General features: G+C 42.9%; 1 protein-coding gene across 7 annotated transcripts in view; it reads right to left on the reverse strand.

Moving 5' to 3' along the window:
• Window positions 1-1,334: 1,334 nt before the first annotated feature.
• The window catches only part of LOC101464986 (histone deacetylase 4), an 88,100-nt gene continuing 72,656 nt past the window's right edge, over window positions 1,335-16,778 (reverse strand). For 6 of the 7 annotated variants that reach the window (XM_014413490.3, XM_004575191.3, XM_076880635.1 and 3 more), the window contains 15 exons: window positions 16,061-16,282; window positions 15,579-15,774; window positions 14,772-14,905; window positions 14,565-14,667; window positions 14,385-14,431; window positions 14,159-14,266; window positions 12,720-12,775; window positions 12,338-12,425; window positions 12,120-12,239; window positions 11,142-11,239; window positions 10,254-10,372; window positions 9,933-10,066; window positions 8,457-8,541; window positions 7,951-8,095; window positions 1,335-6,091 (listed from right to left, as the gene is read on the reverse strand). In XM_014413490.3, coding sequence (XP_014268976.1) covers window positions 6,049-6,091; window positions 7,951-8,095; window positions 8,457-8,541; window positions 9,933-10,066; window positions 10,254-10,372; window positions 11,142-11,239; window positions 12,120-12,239; window positions 12,338-12,425; window positions 12,720-12,775; window positions 14,159-14,266; window positions 14,385-14,431; window positions 14,565-14,667; window positions 14,772-14,905; window positions 15,579-15,774; window positions 16,061-16,282 — 1,698 coding nt within the window. In that variant the 3' untranslated portion in view covers window positions 1,335-6,048. The remainder of the gene's footprint in view (window positions 6,092-7,950; window positions 8,096-8,456; window positions 8,542-9,932; window positions 10,067-10,253; window positions 10,373-11,141; window positions 11,240-12,119; window positions 12,240-12,337; window positions 12,426-12,719; window positions 12,776-14,158; window positions 14,267-14,384; window positions 14,432-14,564; window positions 14,668-14,771; window positions 14,906-15,578; window positions 15,775-16,060; window positions 16,283-16,778) is intronic. The other variant, XM_004575193.3, reaches the window with a different exon arrangement.

Here is a 16,778-nt window from a genome sequence, read left to right on the forward strand (position 1 = left end):
TTTTTCTTTTTTTGACTTAAAATCTGAGCCAATGTTTGAAAACGACACTGGCATCAGACACTATTAAAGATAAAAGCCTGGAATTCTCACTGGTGTTTGTGGGATGTGTAACGTGGGACAGATACGTTGAAAAATAGCTGAGTATGAAATATTTTTAAACATTCAAGCTGTCCTGTAAAGTCACACCTATTAAAACATACCAATAAAAAAACAAAAAAAACAAACTAGTGATAATTTTGAATGGTATATCGTTGCAATTCACAAGCATGCAAAATGAAGCATATAGAATATTTTTAAGAAAATATTTTATCACAAAAGTGAATAAAGTTATATTTTCACTCAACTTTCATGCTGGATTGAGCAAATATGACAACCCTTACCAGAAAAACAAAAATATCAGTATATAGTTGAATCCAAATAGAACAGAATTCTGGAAATGGTAACCATTTGAATAAATAATATTGTTAAATGTTTGCATATTCATATTCAGTTTTGAGAGCTACTCTACCTACTGTTGTTGGACTTACACTGCCCTGGAGGAATCCAATATTTCACGTAAAGTTTTTAAACAATAGTAAAAGCTATTAAAGGTCAACAAGTGCAAATAAAAAAAATATTGTACATAAAAGTAAATATGTCAAAATCGATCTATCAGCAGTGATTAGATCGATCTGAACTTTGCAGTATTAAAGTTTTAGGCAAACCAGAGATGGAGCAGAAACCGCGTGATGATTTGAGACGACTGACGAGCTTTTATTCCTGTGACCCCGTACGTCATTTTGCTTCTAAGCTATATACAGAAATGCAATCAGATGAATGCCAGATTTCTTATTTATCAGCGTTTTTGATCTTTCAAACTTTGACGTTTAAATCATGTTCTAGACTAAATGTTTGACCACAGCTGATAGTGACTGCTTGGCCTTTGCCCAAATGCAGCCTGCACACTTGTGACACTGGGTTTTGTAATTCGATTTACTACTCAGAGAGAAGTCATCTGAGACTTTATGCCTCTCGTGGTGCTCTTTCTTGCCGTCACGTGGTGGCCAGCTAATTTTTCAGCTCAAGAAAGAGCATGACTTCACTGTCTGCTCTGCAGATACCCTGAAACCAATACTACTGATTATTTTGGATTGATTTGCACTATCACAGACTCTGAGTAATCGTTTCAGTTGTGTGATCAAAGAACATCATCAGCTAGAACGTGACCAGACACCAATGATTGTATTGATTAGGTCCAGAATCCTGGTCACTGAGGTCAAAACCTCACGAGGTAGCAACAAGTTACCCCAATGCTGTCAATGATGACAAACCAATAACACGACTGGAGCCGCTCGTATTTTTCAGAAATATATTTTATAGATGATGTCAGAGATGAAATGTCCAAAGCGTAGGTCCCAAAGAAAGATAACATTTTTCATCAATAGAGACAAACAACAAACAAAAAATAACTTTTTTAATCCATTTACATGTAAACCAAGAATTGCTCTTGAGCCACAGTGGTTATATATATGTATAGAACTGGCCGAGGTGGGTGTGACAATCAAACGACGATGCCCTTTTTCCCCCCAAACCTTTTTCTCAACTGATTTCTCCAGTGCCCGTTTAGAAATCTTTGAAAGAGGAACATTCTTTGGGAGCGTCTTTAAGGTCTGAATGTAGCAGAGGTTTGGCAGAGCACGTTTCTCTCAAACACAGTTCATACAAGTCGTAAGTGCTTGAAATCACTTATCCAATAAGAATGATATTAAATGTTTCTCAGTGGAGTCATTTGGACAAAGTCCTTTGAATTGTTTGCCCACCAGAGAGGAAGAAAAAAAAAACATCCCTCCTGGAGCTCTTGGGAGCTGCCAAGGGAGGTTTTTTTTTTGTTTTATGTTTTTTTTAAATATATAAGTCCTCCAGTGTTCTTCTTCTATTGTGCAAATACACTTTTTGTTACACAGACAAGCAGGCATGCTGACTCACAAACCATGCAAAGAGTTAAAGTTTGGCGCGAGCAGACAGCAAAAAAAGAAAGAGTAGTAAAAAATCTACAACTTAAGCAAGTAACAAGTGGAATGTTTGGTTAGAGATGAAAAATATCAACTTAACCGCAAATCTTACAAGTTTAGAAAATTATATCAACTCAAATTTAGACATTTCTTTCCTCTGGCCTGTCCTACTGCTCATCCACGTCTATTATTCTGCTGTAAGTGGACCAGTTTTGGTTGTAGACAGCTGGGCCTTCTCTGGCTAGAGTTGGCCTGATAAGGGATTTTTAAGACAGATACCAATATATTTTTTTTTAATGTATATATTTTGAGATATCGGCTGATATTTTTTTCCTTTTAAAAAACCAAAAGAAATTTCCCTAAAATTTGTTAAGTGTACTTATTTATTTACTTGTCTAAGCTCTGCCCGACTGTGCTGGGATTAGAAAACTCAGCCTTTTCTGGCCATAGCCTGACTGATAAAGGATTTTTAAGACTGATACCAACATTTGGTGATCTGAAAATCCGATATTGTGATATACCAATATACGTTTTTCTTTTGGACAAACAAAAAAATTTACCCTAATTTTTTTGGGGGGGTGTACTTACTTATTTATGCTCAAACCAGCTGGTTGTCTTTGTGGCGCTGCATAGTGGCCTCTGGTGGACACACTATGTAATGTCAACACTCATAACTTGGTGAAGGGTGTTTCTCTTCTTTATTTTTTAAAATTCTCATTTATTGGCTGTTATAAATGCCATTACCAATAGTATGGCAAATAATTATGGTTGAAGTTTTGATAAATCAATTGGGGTTCAAAAAAAATGGGACTCACCTTGTGATGCTCAAAGACATAAAAGATATTTTAAAAACTCAGCAACGTGTCCTCCAAAAATCAAACGTCTTCATGGATAATTTATGTATAATTTATTTCTACTGACTAGATCCGCTAGCCAAAAGAAGTATGCAGATAGTATTAAAGCTCATATTGGGTTCGTTTAGTGTCAGGACAGCCACTGAACATGAAATCAGCTAAAAAGAAGTTGTTGATTTTTGATTGTGAACTCCTGTCAATCCTGTCATATTTGCAACAGTAAAGTGTTAACACCCGTGGAACGTAAGCCCCTGTTTATTAGTTTTAATCATTTCCTAAACTGTAACATCCAAAACCTCAAAAAGTTGCCATTTTATACAGAAATGGGTCAGAACAGAAACTCAGATCTCCCGAGTCTCCACTGACAAAAATAGCGAGGGCAAAAATACATCCGCATTACCATCTGCAATATGGCATCTAAGCCTAATCACAGTTAGATGGTGGATGTATTTTGGTGGAAAGAAAATAGCTTCTACATGTAGCTCCTCACAGCAAGATTTGTGGATATTTTTGTATAAGTGGGTCATCTTTTTTCCTCTTTTTGAGCAGCACAAGGAAACTTCTTTTTAGTCCCATTATATTCAAAAGCCACAGGAATGTCTACAGCTGATATCATCAACAATGGGCAACTCGCACCGGAGCAATCCGACTGGATAAATCACTACAGGCCAGAGGAAAAACACGCTCATTTGATTTGGGGGATGAAAAGTCTCTTTAAAAATAAACATGACAGTCGTCTTTAATCAGGTGTTTAACAAAGCAGTTGACAGATGGGGGCTCATTCGAATGTATTCGATCTACTCTTCGTGTCAGGTCAGTTCAAAGCAGGAAAAGGAAGAAGGAAACACCGACGTCATGATAGTGCCACACATGCTTAGAGAAGGACTTTGAAATGATTGGCTGATGTTTTCCATCCCGAGCTGCTTGAAAAACAAAAAGAAAGAAATCCTTTCGTTGACATAGGTGTCCCCTTCTTTTCTTTTCCCACCACAGAAAACTCAGCTAGCTACATAAGGTGGCCTCTAAACGTCGTTTTGTTTGTTTTTTGGGTGTTATCACAGTTGAAAGGTAAGCGCATGTCGCACATGCACCAGAGGAAATGTTAGGCAACAAAGTGATCAAATGTCTTGACTCTGTAGGTGTTTAAAAAGTCAACCGCGGTGCCGCGTAGCGACCACTGGAAAACAGTGCAGTCGATGACGAGTTAAATATGCTGCTTTTTCAAAGTTCATGGAGTAACATCTTACACCATACTGCTTTTCTTTTTTTTGCTCACAATATCATAGCTGTCATTAGTTTAGAGTACATTTATAAATTTTTCCATATACAAATCTCCTATAAACAGTACATGTTATAAATACATCATTGATGAAAATGCAGAAAGGCTTCAGGGAGCCGTAGAAAGAAAGAAAGAAAGAGTTGCTCCTTAGTTCTGATAAATACAAGAAAGAAAGAACAACAGTACTAAGGACGTGAATGGCAGCCCTATAACTATTCAGAAAACGGATAAAAACACAGAACAAAATCTATGGATGAAAAAGTTAGAAAAATAATTTTATACAGTAAAAAGTAAAAAAAAAGAAAAAAGGAGTGGACACGCTTACCAAACACACTTCTGACGTTGCAGAATTGACAAGTTGATGCGAAAATCATACATGTAAAATACAAACAAAGACAATACTCGATTACTGCCTCTCAAAATATATTCAATTCAATATACATGGCTGATGTTTAGCTCACAATAGTAACCAAGGTAGTTGCCAACCGGCAAAGCATGGGCTCGGCACACACCTGATCTGTGAAGGAGTAAATCAGTAAACATTGAACTGGGTATTGGGCGCCTTGTCTTAAAGGGCCAATACGTGAAATGTTTGTCGGCTTGCCATCTAAGTGGAGTTAAGTGCTGCTGTAAATCCAAACTCATGCTTTGGCTTTCTCTTGCTTGGCTTTCTCTTTTGGATAACATTCAAAATATCTTGCAGGTAAAAAGAAACAAAGAAAAAAAACATGTCTGGCCTCTCTGCTCAAATGCATGCGTTTTACAAAGCGACGACTTCGATTAAAGGGAAGCTACATTAAAGGCTAAACCTTTTCTAATTCCTTCTTTGAAGGTCTCCATGTTTGCACCTTTAATTTTTTTCCTCTACTGAAGCTGGCAACTACCTTTACAAAGCGCTTTCATTTCCTTCTTTCTTTTCTTCCTTTTTTACAGAAAAATAGATCCATCCAAAAAAAAAAAAGTAAAGTAACTCTTCAAGAGAGGCCGTGAGAGACATAAATGCTGTCTTCGTCACGTTCCAAGTAAACATGCTGAAAGATTGTTTGCTATATTTTTCATCACCCCCCCCCCACAAGAAAGGACTTGAAACTCTCCTCCGTCTCCCGCACCCTCGGGCCGATTCCTCGGCGAGAAAAATCTTAAGGCAATCTTTTCCTGAACAATCGTGAAATCCAGCGGACCCTCACCAAGGCACTCCTCTAACTCGTCAACCTTCGACAACAGGCTGGTCCGGCGAGGCGACGGAGTCTCACCGTTAAAATCTTTGTAAAAGCCTACTCAAACTTCGGCCCAACCAAAGTCCACAGTGAACACATTTAGTAAAATTATCTTCTCGGTTGCCATGATGCCCCCCCCCCATTTCTTTAGGGAGGGAAAATAGTCAAGAAAAAAAGAAAACAAATCCCCGCGCTTGCCTCTTGACAGCTGGGGACGTCTGCTGTCCCCGTGTCCGTACTGGATGTGGTCAGAGGGCAGCCGCGTAAAGCACCGTATTTTCTGCACAGAAGTGTCATCGCACCTTTCGGTGACGAGATCTGATCTCGCCCCTGCCCTCTCCCGATCGCTCCGCTCCAAATACGCTCGCCCGCTGCCGTGATCACTTGATCAGCCGCCGAGGGCTAACATGGGGGTGCGAAGACTGACAGATAAAACGTCTCTGAGCGAGCGCTTGCCGGTATGTTTAAACAAGTTTTTTCCAGTTCAGTCCTCCTCTGTCTTCTGATTGGCTCCCTACTCTTGAGGCTGAGCCCACCCCCTCTCCCTCGTTTTTTTTGGCCGAGGGGCCGCCAATCAAGGTGACTGACGTGGTGAGTGGGGTTATTGGGGACTAAATGAAGGGATCAGTCGAGACTCTTTGCTGCTCAAAGAGGCGTTCTCCGGAGAGGTCAATGGTAACGCGGTGACGCCCTCACGTTTTCGTCCACTACAGCGGCTCCTCCTCTTCCATGGGCTCCTCCTCAGACCTGCTGAGGAGATATAACACAGAAATATTAATACTAGACCTCAAGCTGTCATTAACAAAATGCCTCCTCAACTTTACCAGCACCATCGAGGACTGAAAGAATGGGAGTCCAGTGTGGAAAGATAAAACTGCAATTCTTCTAGCGGCCACTTGGGGTTTGCTCCAAAAGTGAGTCAATCCCCATCAACTCTCATGTTAAAATAACTCTACAACTCTAAAGCAGAAAAAACATGTTGGCAGCTGGCAACAAAAACAGTTTTGGTCTCGATAGCTTATTTGCTATTTCCTGACACCTACACACAGGGTCTTTTTTACTGATATAGAGGCATTTAAAGGTTTTTAAGACTAAAGGCCATGACACACCAAGCACATTGCAAACTGTCCCCCAACTCCCTCAAAAAACCCACGAAATTCCAAATGTTTGGATGCAAATTTGTTGTGTAACGTATGTACACACACTGACATTCGTCCTCATAGATTGCACTGTGAAAAAGACTTGACTCAACATCAAGCAACGATGAGCAGGTCCTGATGTTTTACAGTTAAAGTTGTGTCACGATCGCTTTCACGTATGTTTCATGATGTCAGTGAAGCAGTTTGAACTCAGAGCCAGTTGACCCAAAACAATGTCCAACTGTGCGTCTGATAGTGAATATTGATTGATATTAAATAGTATTAGTATTCCTACTACTATTATTAAAATAGTATTGTTTTACTATATGATTGTATATTCATTGTATATTCAGTACGAGTGCGTTTTGAGCTGAGTGTGTGTTTGGTGTGTACGGCTACATTAAAAATAGGTCATAAACTTTACACATCTGGTGTGTTAAGGCCTTTAAAGTTTGCATGATTGATCGCGTCTCTGACCTGAAGTGGTCGATGTGGCGGCTGTTCGCTGCATGGTACGTCAGCTAATTTAACTTCGTAAACTGGACCTCTGGACTGTGTTTGTGCCTTTTGGATCACATTTAATGCTATTTTCTGACAAATAGCACACATTGCTTCTTGTAATTGCACTAACAGGACGTTACTCAGCACTTGTTAGCAGGTAGATCTACACCCATGCATCTAAATCTCTCCTTCAAGCCATTCAAACAAAGGGTAGCATCAGGAAAAAGTTCCTCTCTGCTTTCACCTTATATACTTTTTTTCTTCTTTTGTGCAGATGATTTCAGCCATTTTAGCATCCTGAAGTCAGTTATTTAAATATTAAATGACATTAATTTAAGACCTTAGCAAGAGTGAAAGGGCAGATTTACAAGATGCTAGTGAGGGCTGCTGTGGTTTGGAGATGATGCCCCTGACAAAAACACAGGAAGCTGAGTTGATGCTTAGATGTTCAGAACAGAGAAGATTCATGGATGTAGTAAAGGAGCACATGTTGGTTGGTGTGACGGAGGAGGATGTGGGGGACAGGGTGAGGTGGATCCACTACGGTACAAGAAGTAGAAAATGTTCTTGTTGGCTCTTTGTTTAGGTTGCTTTATAAATGACCTTTGACCCTATCTAAAGACAAACAAAGTCACTATGATTTCATCTATGTTATCTCTTTAAAGGCTTTAAAGTTGTAAATATAGTCCAGGGAGTATATTTACAAAATATACGTGCAGTTGATCAGTATATGCAGAAGTTGTTCAGTAAACGAATGAATCTTTGAGTTATTCGGAGGTTTTATTGGAGGTTTCCATCAGGATTAAATATATTTAACAACACGTTACTCCGACTGCAGACTTGATGTCAACGACAGAAAGTAGTGACTTTACTGTTGCCGGGTTTAAAGGTTATATAAAGTGTATAACTACTCTTAAGTCAAGACTATTGCTCTTAACACTGTGTTTACTTGTGGTTTTGGATCCTTACCTTTGCTCCATGGCATTAGAGTTGGCCACAGAGAGAGAGGCCATGGCGCTGACGGCCTCAGCCTCCTCCGAGTCTCCCCGTTTGGCTTCCAGCAAAGAAAGCCCCAGCCGCGGCGAGTAGCGCTGCACCGAGCGCCAGTACTTACCTGAGAAGACGGAGCAGATAAAAGACAGGAGGGAGAAAAAACAACAAACGCAGAGGAAGTGAATAAAAGTAAAGCATTAAGAGGGCTGACCTTAAATATATGAAGCTCACACGAAAATGAACCAGAGAGAATCTTAAAAAGTAAAAATAGATATTCTCTAATAAAAATGTTGCAGACTTTATTTTGTCACAGAGAAATGACATGTTGAGTGTTACTCAGCTTGCCTTTCACGTACTACTTCCATGAAGGCTAAACCCTTTGGATTGTTTATGAAGCTACAGATACAGATTAGGTTTCTAATAAACTCTGTCCCTGTGGGTATCGGTGTTATGAGTCGGTGCTCCTGCAACGGTCAACTCACTGTGAGTCTCCAAGACTTTCTCCAGAGAGCGAACAGCGTTGGGGTTTGGCCTCTGCTCGAGGACAGCCTTGGGCAGTGGGTCCAGCTGCATGGGACAAAAACACAGAGAAAACACAAACATGAGCGTGCAACAGCTTCAACAGGATGACCTGCCAGCCTTTTTTAATGAATCTCAGCCGCTCCAGGACAGCGACGTCTATCGACTGCCCCGGAGTTTAAGTGTGGATCAACAAATAAATACAATAATAATATAAAGACTATTTTATAAATAAATAATATAAATACAATAAATATATCTAAAAAAATCTAATAAATAACAATAACTATTTAAGAAAACAACCAGAAAGAAATGAACCAGTAAAATATTGCTGCCCGGCCTCAGAATCCTTGTTGACCCTGTGGTGACATTTGAAAGTTCTGTCAGTGTTTCCCGACCTTTCGGAGCCGTTCCACATATTCCACATATTCCACACATTCCACATGAGAAAAATCCCACAGCACACCACCAAACAAATTTCACAAAAAGCATATTGATCATTTTTCTCTGGGCACCAGGCTCTGTTAGCTTTTTTGCTTTCTTTTGAACACTGCTCTACGACTCCCCCCTCGGGCACTACGACTACTTTGTCGTTTCAAATATTTATCGATTGCTATTACGTACTGCGCTGCCTCACTCACAGCATGACTATTGTGTCATTTCTTCTTCGTCTTCTGTTTCACTGGCACTCGGCAACCTATTTAATTAGAGCAGGTAGTTGTACTGCCCTCTAGTGGAAGAGGCTGTAATTGTTCTGCCCGTTACTCACGCCGGTCATTACTGATCAGGTGGAAGCAGATAATCTTCCACGGCACACCTGATCATTTCTCGCAGTACAGTGGTTGGGAAACGCTGTTCCAGGTGACTTTCTTCTTGAGTCATCGCACTCATCCCTCCTTGAGCCTGGTTATTTTTGAGGTTTCTTCCTGTTAAAAGGATGTTTTTCATCCCCACTGTCACCAAAGCGCTTACTCATATTACTATAGGCTCTTTACCTTACAGCAAAACGTGCCTTGAGGCAATCTGCTGTTGGGATTTGATGCTATATAAATAAAATTAACCTGAATTGTTGTGTGTCCACGCTGCATGCCCGGTTTTGTGACGACTTTAGTCTTCACAGCTGGAGAGTAAAATGGAGTCGACTCACACTATTAAAACTGGCTATTTTAGCTCCACCCCTTTAAGCCAAACTTCTTCTTATTGGCTAAAACTTGCATACGTTTTGAGAACATACAGAGCCGAGATGTGTTTACTTAATCACTAACTTCTCCATTTCTTCTCATGTCCACTTCCAGTCAGTTATCATGTGTAAGATGAGCAGGAACAAAGGAGCGTGGTCCGAGTCCTGCTTCGACCGGTCTTTGTTTCTAACGTCGACCCTTTGAGACGTCCTTTTATTAGGATTCCAGCCTTGCGTGCTTTCAGAGTGACCTCCTTACCTCCTGGCCGAGCAGGGCGGCCACGCAGGCCTCGGAGGCATCACAGATGGCGGTGAGGTCGTGACCTCCCTCTAGAGCCAGGACCACACGGCCTCCGGCGAGGGTCATCAGCTGCCTTGTCAGATAACCGAAACCTGAAGAGAGTTTACAGGAAGGAGGTGAATGCACTTAAATGTATCTGAATGCCTTCCACAGCTGCTGAAGTTCGTTAACATTTTAGCGCTCTGTTAGACTCGGCTTCAAAGCTCGGTCAGCAGCGTGCGCGCGTGTGGAGCGGCTGGAGCGCGAGATAAGAAACACTACCGATAATCTCCCACTCACATTTGGATGTCAGAGTGTAGCCGCCCAGCGGGGGAGGGTGTCCCTCGACGGCGTCGAAGCCAGAAGAGACCAACACGATGTCTGGAGCAAACTCGCTGGCTATCGGCATCACCACTGACCTGCGAGTGGAAGGGCGGGGTTCAAAGATTAAACAGTGCATCAGCCAACATCTCAACATCATCTGCACAAAGGCGACGCACAAAGGAGAAGCAAGCTTCAATCATTATTGATTTCATGACAAACAGTTGCTTCATTAAAGTTCGGCAAATTATTAAAGCTGATTATTAATGAGCGTCACACAGTTACTTTTATTTGTTTCATGAGATAAAAAGCTGAATATATCTGTTTCATCCAGTTTCATCTATTAAGAAAGTATCATGTGATTAGTTATGGCCGTCCAAACAGAAACATCCACCTGAAGAAACATTTGGTATCATGACAAAGGAACAGGAGCTCTCAGAGAGCTGGAAGAAAACTTTGTGATGCTTTTATTACAACACGCTGACGTCTGACCATTTCACCTTTCATTGTGTATTTTCTTATCTTTACCCACATGCTTAGAGCAGAGCCTGAAACAGTAAGAAGTTTGTCACAGAGCTCTCTCCACGCTCTTTCATATGATGAATATTAATCGAGATGGTTTCTTGAACAGTTTTTAAGGTCAATTTTGAACTTGCTAACAATGACGATCAAAGTCAAACACTCAAGGCCCCGCATATTGTTGTGAAGTCTGAAGGCCAACAAACAAATGGAAGTCATTATATACGCCCTCCCTTTAAGGGAAAACTTTATTTGGGAGCAGGGCTTTAAAGGCAGGGCGCTTAACTCCGAGGTTTGTCGTCAAAAGTTAAACCGACCCCTCACATGTGCTGAAGGTTTATCTGGTACCTGAAGGCAGCCAGGTATTCTGCATCTCCCATGGGCGGGTCGAGACCTCCGGTGAAGGCAACGTTGACGTTGAACCCGACTCCAGGGCCACTGCCCACCTGTGGAGAGGAGCACAAACTTCAAGTGAGTGTACGACACAAATAAAAAGGAAAATGTCCTTTTTTTAAGCTTTTTAGCTTCTTTTGGGTAATTACAGGATGCTTCTCCCTACTTCAGATTATTTCTTGCCTTTTGATCAAGATGTCTTTAAAAAAAAACTACGATTAGAACAGAGCATTAATAAAGTGATCCTTGGAGAGAGTTCAACTGGAAACGAACAAGATACACCCGGAGCCGACAGATAACATAAACTTGGAGTGCGACCAGCTTCAAGAAGTGTGGACTGAAAAAACTGGCAACCAAACTAAAAACTGTCAAAAAGCTGAAGTGGACCAATTATCATTACCCTTTGCAGCTCCACGGTTTTTATTCTTGGACTCGAGTTCATGTTTAAAATGATCTTTATTTATTTTATACTCCTCAGTTCAATCGCTGTGTGGAACAACTCGTTTTAGCTCGTCTCCCTTTAAGGCAACTTTTCTTCATCACACTGAGCCATAAAACACAGCGTGAAGCTGACAGGGCTAAATTATACACAATTTTATCTTGTTATGTGAAGCTGGCCATATTTAATATGCGTATCCTGGCCACCAGGTCAACTGTTTATTGAGGCAACTATCTAATCAGCCAATCACGTGGCTGCAAAATCCCAGCAGATCAGGAGTCCAGCCACGTTCAAAGTCACTTAAATCACCCATTCTGATCTGGCTTTGAACTTCAGCAGGTTGTTTTGACCATGTCCACATGCCTGAATGCACGAGCTGCTGCCATGTGATTGGCTGGTTACATATCATTAACAAGCAGCTGCACAGGTGTGCCTAATGAAGTGGCCACTAAAAAGTAAAACGTGGGAAAATTCTGATCAGGTCACACACTCACCTCATCAGGTGCTCCGCTTCCAGGGAAGAAGTTGCCGTCGTCGTAGCGATGAACAGAGATGTAAAGGACGTTGGGGTCATCGTAGAAGGCTTGCTGGGTGCCGTTGCCATGATGAACATCCTGAGAGTAGAAGAAGAAAATAAATCTAACTGGTCTTAAGAAAAGAAAAATCTGCATCTTCTGATTAGCGTCACATGACAGAGGATCATGTGACTCACCCAGTCCACAATGAGGATCTTGTTGACATTCAGTCTCTGCTGCAGCAGTTTGGCTGCGATGGCCACAGAGTTGAAGTAGCAGAAACCCCTGAAACAGCAGCAGACGGAGGGCAAGAGCTCCTGTTTGTTATGAATATCTTTGCCAGAGCTCCATTTTCATTTTTGTAATGGGACAATTTAAAGACTTTTTGAGGAGAATATGGAAAATAAATAAAGCAGGGCCCGAGAAAGCTGGCAGAATAAAGGCTCTCAGGATTTTATGTGCAAATAAACTCAATGGTTTATGTAATTTCTATTCCAGACGAGCCCGTTCCAGCTCTGGTTTTTGTATACGTGCAGATTAAGTGTCTCCAAGTCAGTGCGGTGACGGCTTTGGCCTTACATGGGAGTGCTTTCCTCCGCATGGTGTCCAGGAGGGCGGACCACAGCGAAACCATTCTGGAAAAAGAAGAGGCAGGAGCGACAGGAGTCTGTTAGCACTGATCACTGTTTCCTCTGTGATCCTAACCACCATTAAAAAACATCATAACTTAGCCTTTAAGTGGGAAACTATTACACACGAATCAAATGAAACGCTGAGAGTGTGACAAACATTAAATCACAGCAATACAAAGTGAACGGAGGGTTTAATAACTGCAATAAGGCTGCAACAAGTTTTGGGTTAAAACAAGCAATGATGGCCGTTTGTGTTTGGGGCTTCCCACGATGCACTGAGCGCTTAATCAGGAGTTATTATTAATCCTGGTTCTCTTCCACAGAATCTCTGCCAGAGGCTTCTTCCTTTTAAAAAGGGAGTTTTTCCTTCCCACTGTTGCCAAGTACTTGTTCATAGGACATTTCTGCAATTATTGTAGAGTCCTTATAATATAAAGCGCCTCAAGGTGGCCGTTGCTGTGATTTGGTGGTATATAAACAAAACTGAGCTGAGCTCAGTGAGCTGTGAAACATGGGGACTGCAGGTAAACTACTCTGCAGTTATTGATAAAGGTGAAGCAGCCAATACGAATTAAGCTGCGTGCTCTATTTTTTCTAGAAACTTCTTGCTTAAACTTGTGAGTGATGCTCTCAGGTAGACACCGAGTTGTCTGCAACCACTGGCCAACTGTGCATGGGGAGTTGTACCTATTGAAGCATGTTGGTGGTAGCAGAGACGCGTTTACTTTGAAGGCAAATGATTTTCAGTGTGAACTGCACTGATTAAAGTTTCACTACTGCTGACTCACCAGTTTGTGAATGATTGGAGACAAGCTGACAAACTTCAAGAGATTGGCACAATCTTTTAGTGACCAAAGCAATCACAAAGATGTTTTGGACTTCACCTAGCGACAGCAACAGACACATGTTGCTACTTCAACCACATGTTTCAGTAGCAGCATGTGGTTGCCAAGACATCCAGAAGAAGAAGAAGAAGCTCTGAGTAGAGACCCTGCTCCTTCTCATCAAGAGCCCACTGAGGTGTTGCAGGTGTCTCATTAAAATGTCTCCAGGTGCCTCCCTTCAGAAGCTTTCTGGGTACCCCCAGCTGGGAGGCGACCCCGGGGCAGATCCTGAAGTCACTGGGGGGGTTATATATATCTCATTTGGCCTTTGAGCATTGTGGTATCTCCCAAGTGGAACTGGAAAAAGCTGAAGAAAAGGACATTGGAAATACCAAGCTCAGCCTGCTCTGGCTGGGTGATGCAGAATGAATGAAAGGGGGTATCTTAAATTTTTGAAGTTTCAAAGACTGTGGCAGAACTGCAGCACATAAAACAATTTAACTTTGCTGCATCGCAGTGGGAAACAGAGCAAGAAGCACCAGACAGGTGTAATCAAGGTTACCTTTAGCTCTCCAGTAGCAACTTTAAAAACAAGCTCTACCACCGAGCCGACGGCGAGGCGAGCCGCGCTGGAGGAGTGGACCTCATTCCAAATGGTGTCGCTGTCCACCTAAGACCAGAAAACCGAGTCTCATGTTGATAAACTGGCTTGGAAACCGATGTTGAATAGTGCAGGAAGTGTGAGCTGTTTTAGCCCCTTTTAAACAAAGCAAACAAGCATTACTTACCCCCACCCCTCCACACGGGAGCCGAACAAACATAGGAGTGATTGAACCTGTCGCAGGAAACAAAGATTCAATTTGACATTATCAGCAGCTGAGTGTGTGTGTGTGTGTGAGAGTGTGTGTGTGTGTGTGTGTGTGTGTGTGTGTGTGTGTGTGTGTGTGTGTGTGTGTATAAAGGCTTACAATCAAGTTTCTGTCGGAGTGGGTTGGTTCCATACAGCAGGACGTGGGCTTCAGAGTGAACTGTCTGCAGCTCTTCCAGAGTGGCCTTCCTCCCACGGATGCACTACACACAGACAGACACACAGATGGATTCAGCTCACATAAGCGGTTCACTACTTTGTGCGACGGCTGGTGGATGCTGGATATCTACATTTTTTGCAAGCCTACCTCACACTGAGCTCTGAGTCCAGTCTCTTGCAGTCGGGACCAGATGCTCTGAATGCGTCCCGCATGCTCCGGGTGGCTGTTGGTGTTGCCGCACATGCACTGATGCTTCTGCATCAGGGAGTCATACACGAGGCCTTGGAAACACATGGAAACATTCACTACACTCGTTCAAATGCTCGTACACACTGATTGTGAAATACCACCTTCATTTTTGTTAATCTACACAATAGCGGTCTAGATGAACGCCTTACTCTTTTATTTTGAAAAGCTGAGGCATCAGATCCTTGTTTGATATTCGCTGTTGAGCTGTGCTTTTCCTGCACATTTTTCTGTAGTTTGGAACTGAATCAGAGCAAAGTAGGCCAAACTAAAAATATCTTCAGCTGTGGTGCTCGCATGCAAGAACTGTCACAAAAGTGCGCTTCCTAAAAGACACGCTGAAGCGGCTGGGAGGAGATTTAAAAAAAAAAAAAAAGAGGTTTCTCCTCAACGAGTGAAACAACAGAGTGGGAGAGACAAAGATTTTGGCAAGATTCACTGATCCAGCTCGTCTATTTCTGCTACCAGATGGAGGCTGGAACTAGCCCAACGTTTTCTGGCCAATTCACCTGATTTCTGGGTGATTTTTTTTTCTTTCCAGTCCCGAGTGCATTAAGATGGAAATTAAACTCACAGGGAGGCGGCTAAACTGCCGATGAATCCTACTGGTTGCTTTACGGCGATTGTAGATTTGAGTTAACGTGTAAGCAAACGAGCACGCACACAGTACGTGATGCTTCAGTGGGAGGAGAGGAGGGCGATGCTGACCTGTGGTAAAGCGAGGCTTGACTGGAGGATCGGGCGTGGGGACGCTGATCGGGAAGGAGGAAGCGGAGGCCGGAGATGACTGGGCCCTGGACAGGGGGCGGTGTCCCGGGAAGGAGATAGAGAGGCCGGCAGCTTCCATGGAGGCCTGGTAGTTTCTCAGTTGGTGAATCCGCTGCTGCTCCAACAGCAGGGCCTGCTGCTCGCACGCACAAAAGTGAAAAATAAAGGATGGGAATTCTGGAAAATGTTTAGATAATAAAACTCTTTGATGCTTTTTTTTTACTGCAAGCGCAACTTGTGGCCAAAAGGTGGCAGCCAAAACAAATAATCTGGCTTTGATCGTCCCTTTTGCTTCTTAATCTCATGAACGCTGTGCCATTTCTTTCAAACCACCCCCCGCCACACTCCAGGACTTCCCCAGGAACACCTACAACCTATCTAAGCCAATCAGGTGCTCTAAAAGTTAACTCCTCATCTTTTACCTGTCTGAAGAGGAGCTCCTGCTCAGCCTGCCTCTCCCTCTCCCTGTGCTGCTGCTGCAGCACCTCCTCCTGCAGCTCCTGGGGGTCGGGGGGCTCCTGCTTGATGGTGACCCCGTGCGGCAGGCCTCCTCCGTCCTGGTGCTCCCTCAGCTCCTCCTCTGTCTCCTCGGGGTGGCTCTGGTGCTGACGGCCCATGGGCGACTCGCTGGGCTTGGCCATCATCTGCGGGACACGGCGCAGGCAGAGAGAGAGAGGGAGACACAGAAAGGGGAGTGAGGGCGATGATGCCGTGACGTGAAATTTATTTCACAATCGAACAGCGGGATGCGACAAATCCAACGTGTGAGGCTGCATTCAAGGCAAACGGGCACGCTCTCCTCTGAAACAAATTCCTGGCAGAGCGCTCTTTCCTCTCGAGCATTCTTCTTTTAACAAGCTTAATTTGGATTACTCAGCCAGATTGGTGTCTTGCTCATTTCAAACCTATCCTTTCTAATTGAATGTGAGTAGCCGCTCTCCCGACTGTACTCCGGGGCAAAATGTGTCTCGCAGAACAGAGACATTCCCCGCTCCCCGTCGCGTCTCTTTACAGTCGACTCATTCTGGGCCTCCCGTTAACCGAGCGGTGACTCAGTTGTCTCTTCATTCACTTTTACTGACACGAACCGCTAAAGGGGCCCGAGAGTACTCGCCTCCACAGAGTTTACGATATGAAGGC

The sequence above is a fragment of the Maylandia zebra genome, linkage group LG23 (assembly GCF_041146795.1).
Source record: "Maylandia zebra isolate NMK-2024a linkage group LG23, Mzebra_GT3a, whole genome shotgun sequence".
Classification (NCBI taxonomy): domain Eukaryota; kingdom Metazoa; phylum Chordata; class Actinopteri; order Cichliformes; family Cichlidae; genus Maylandia; species Maylandia zebra.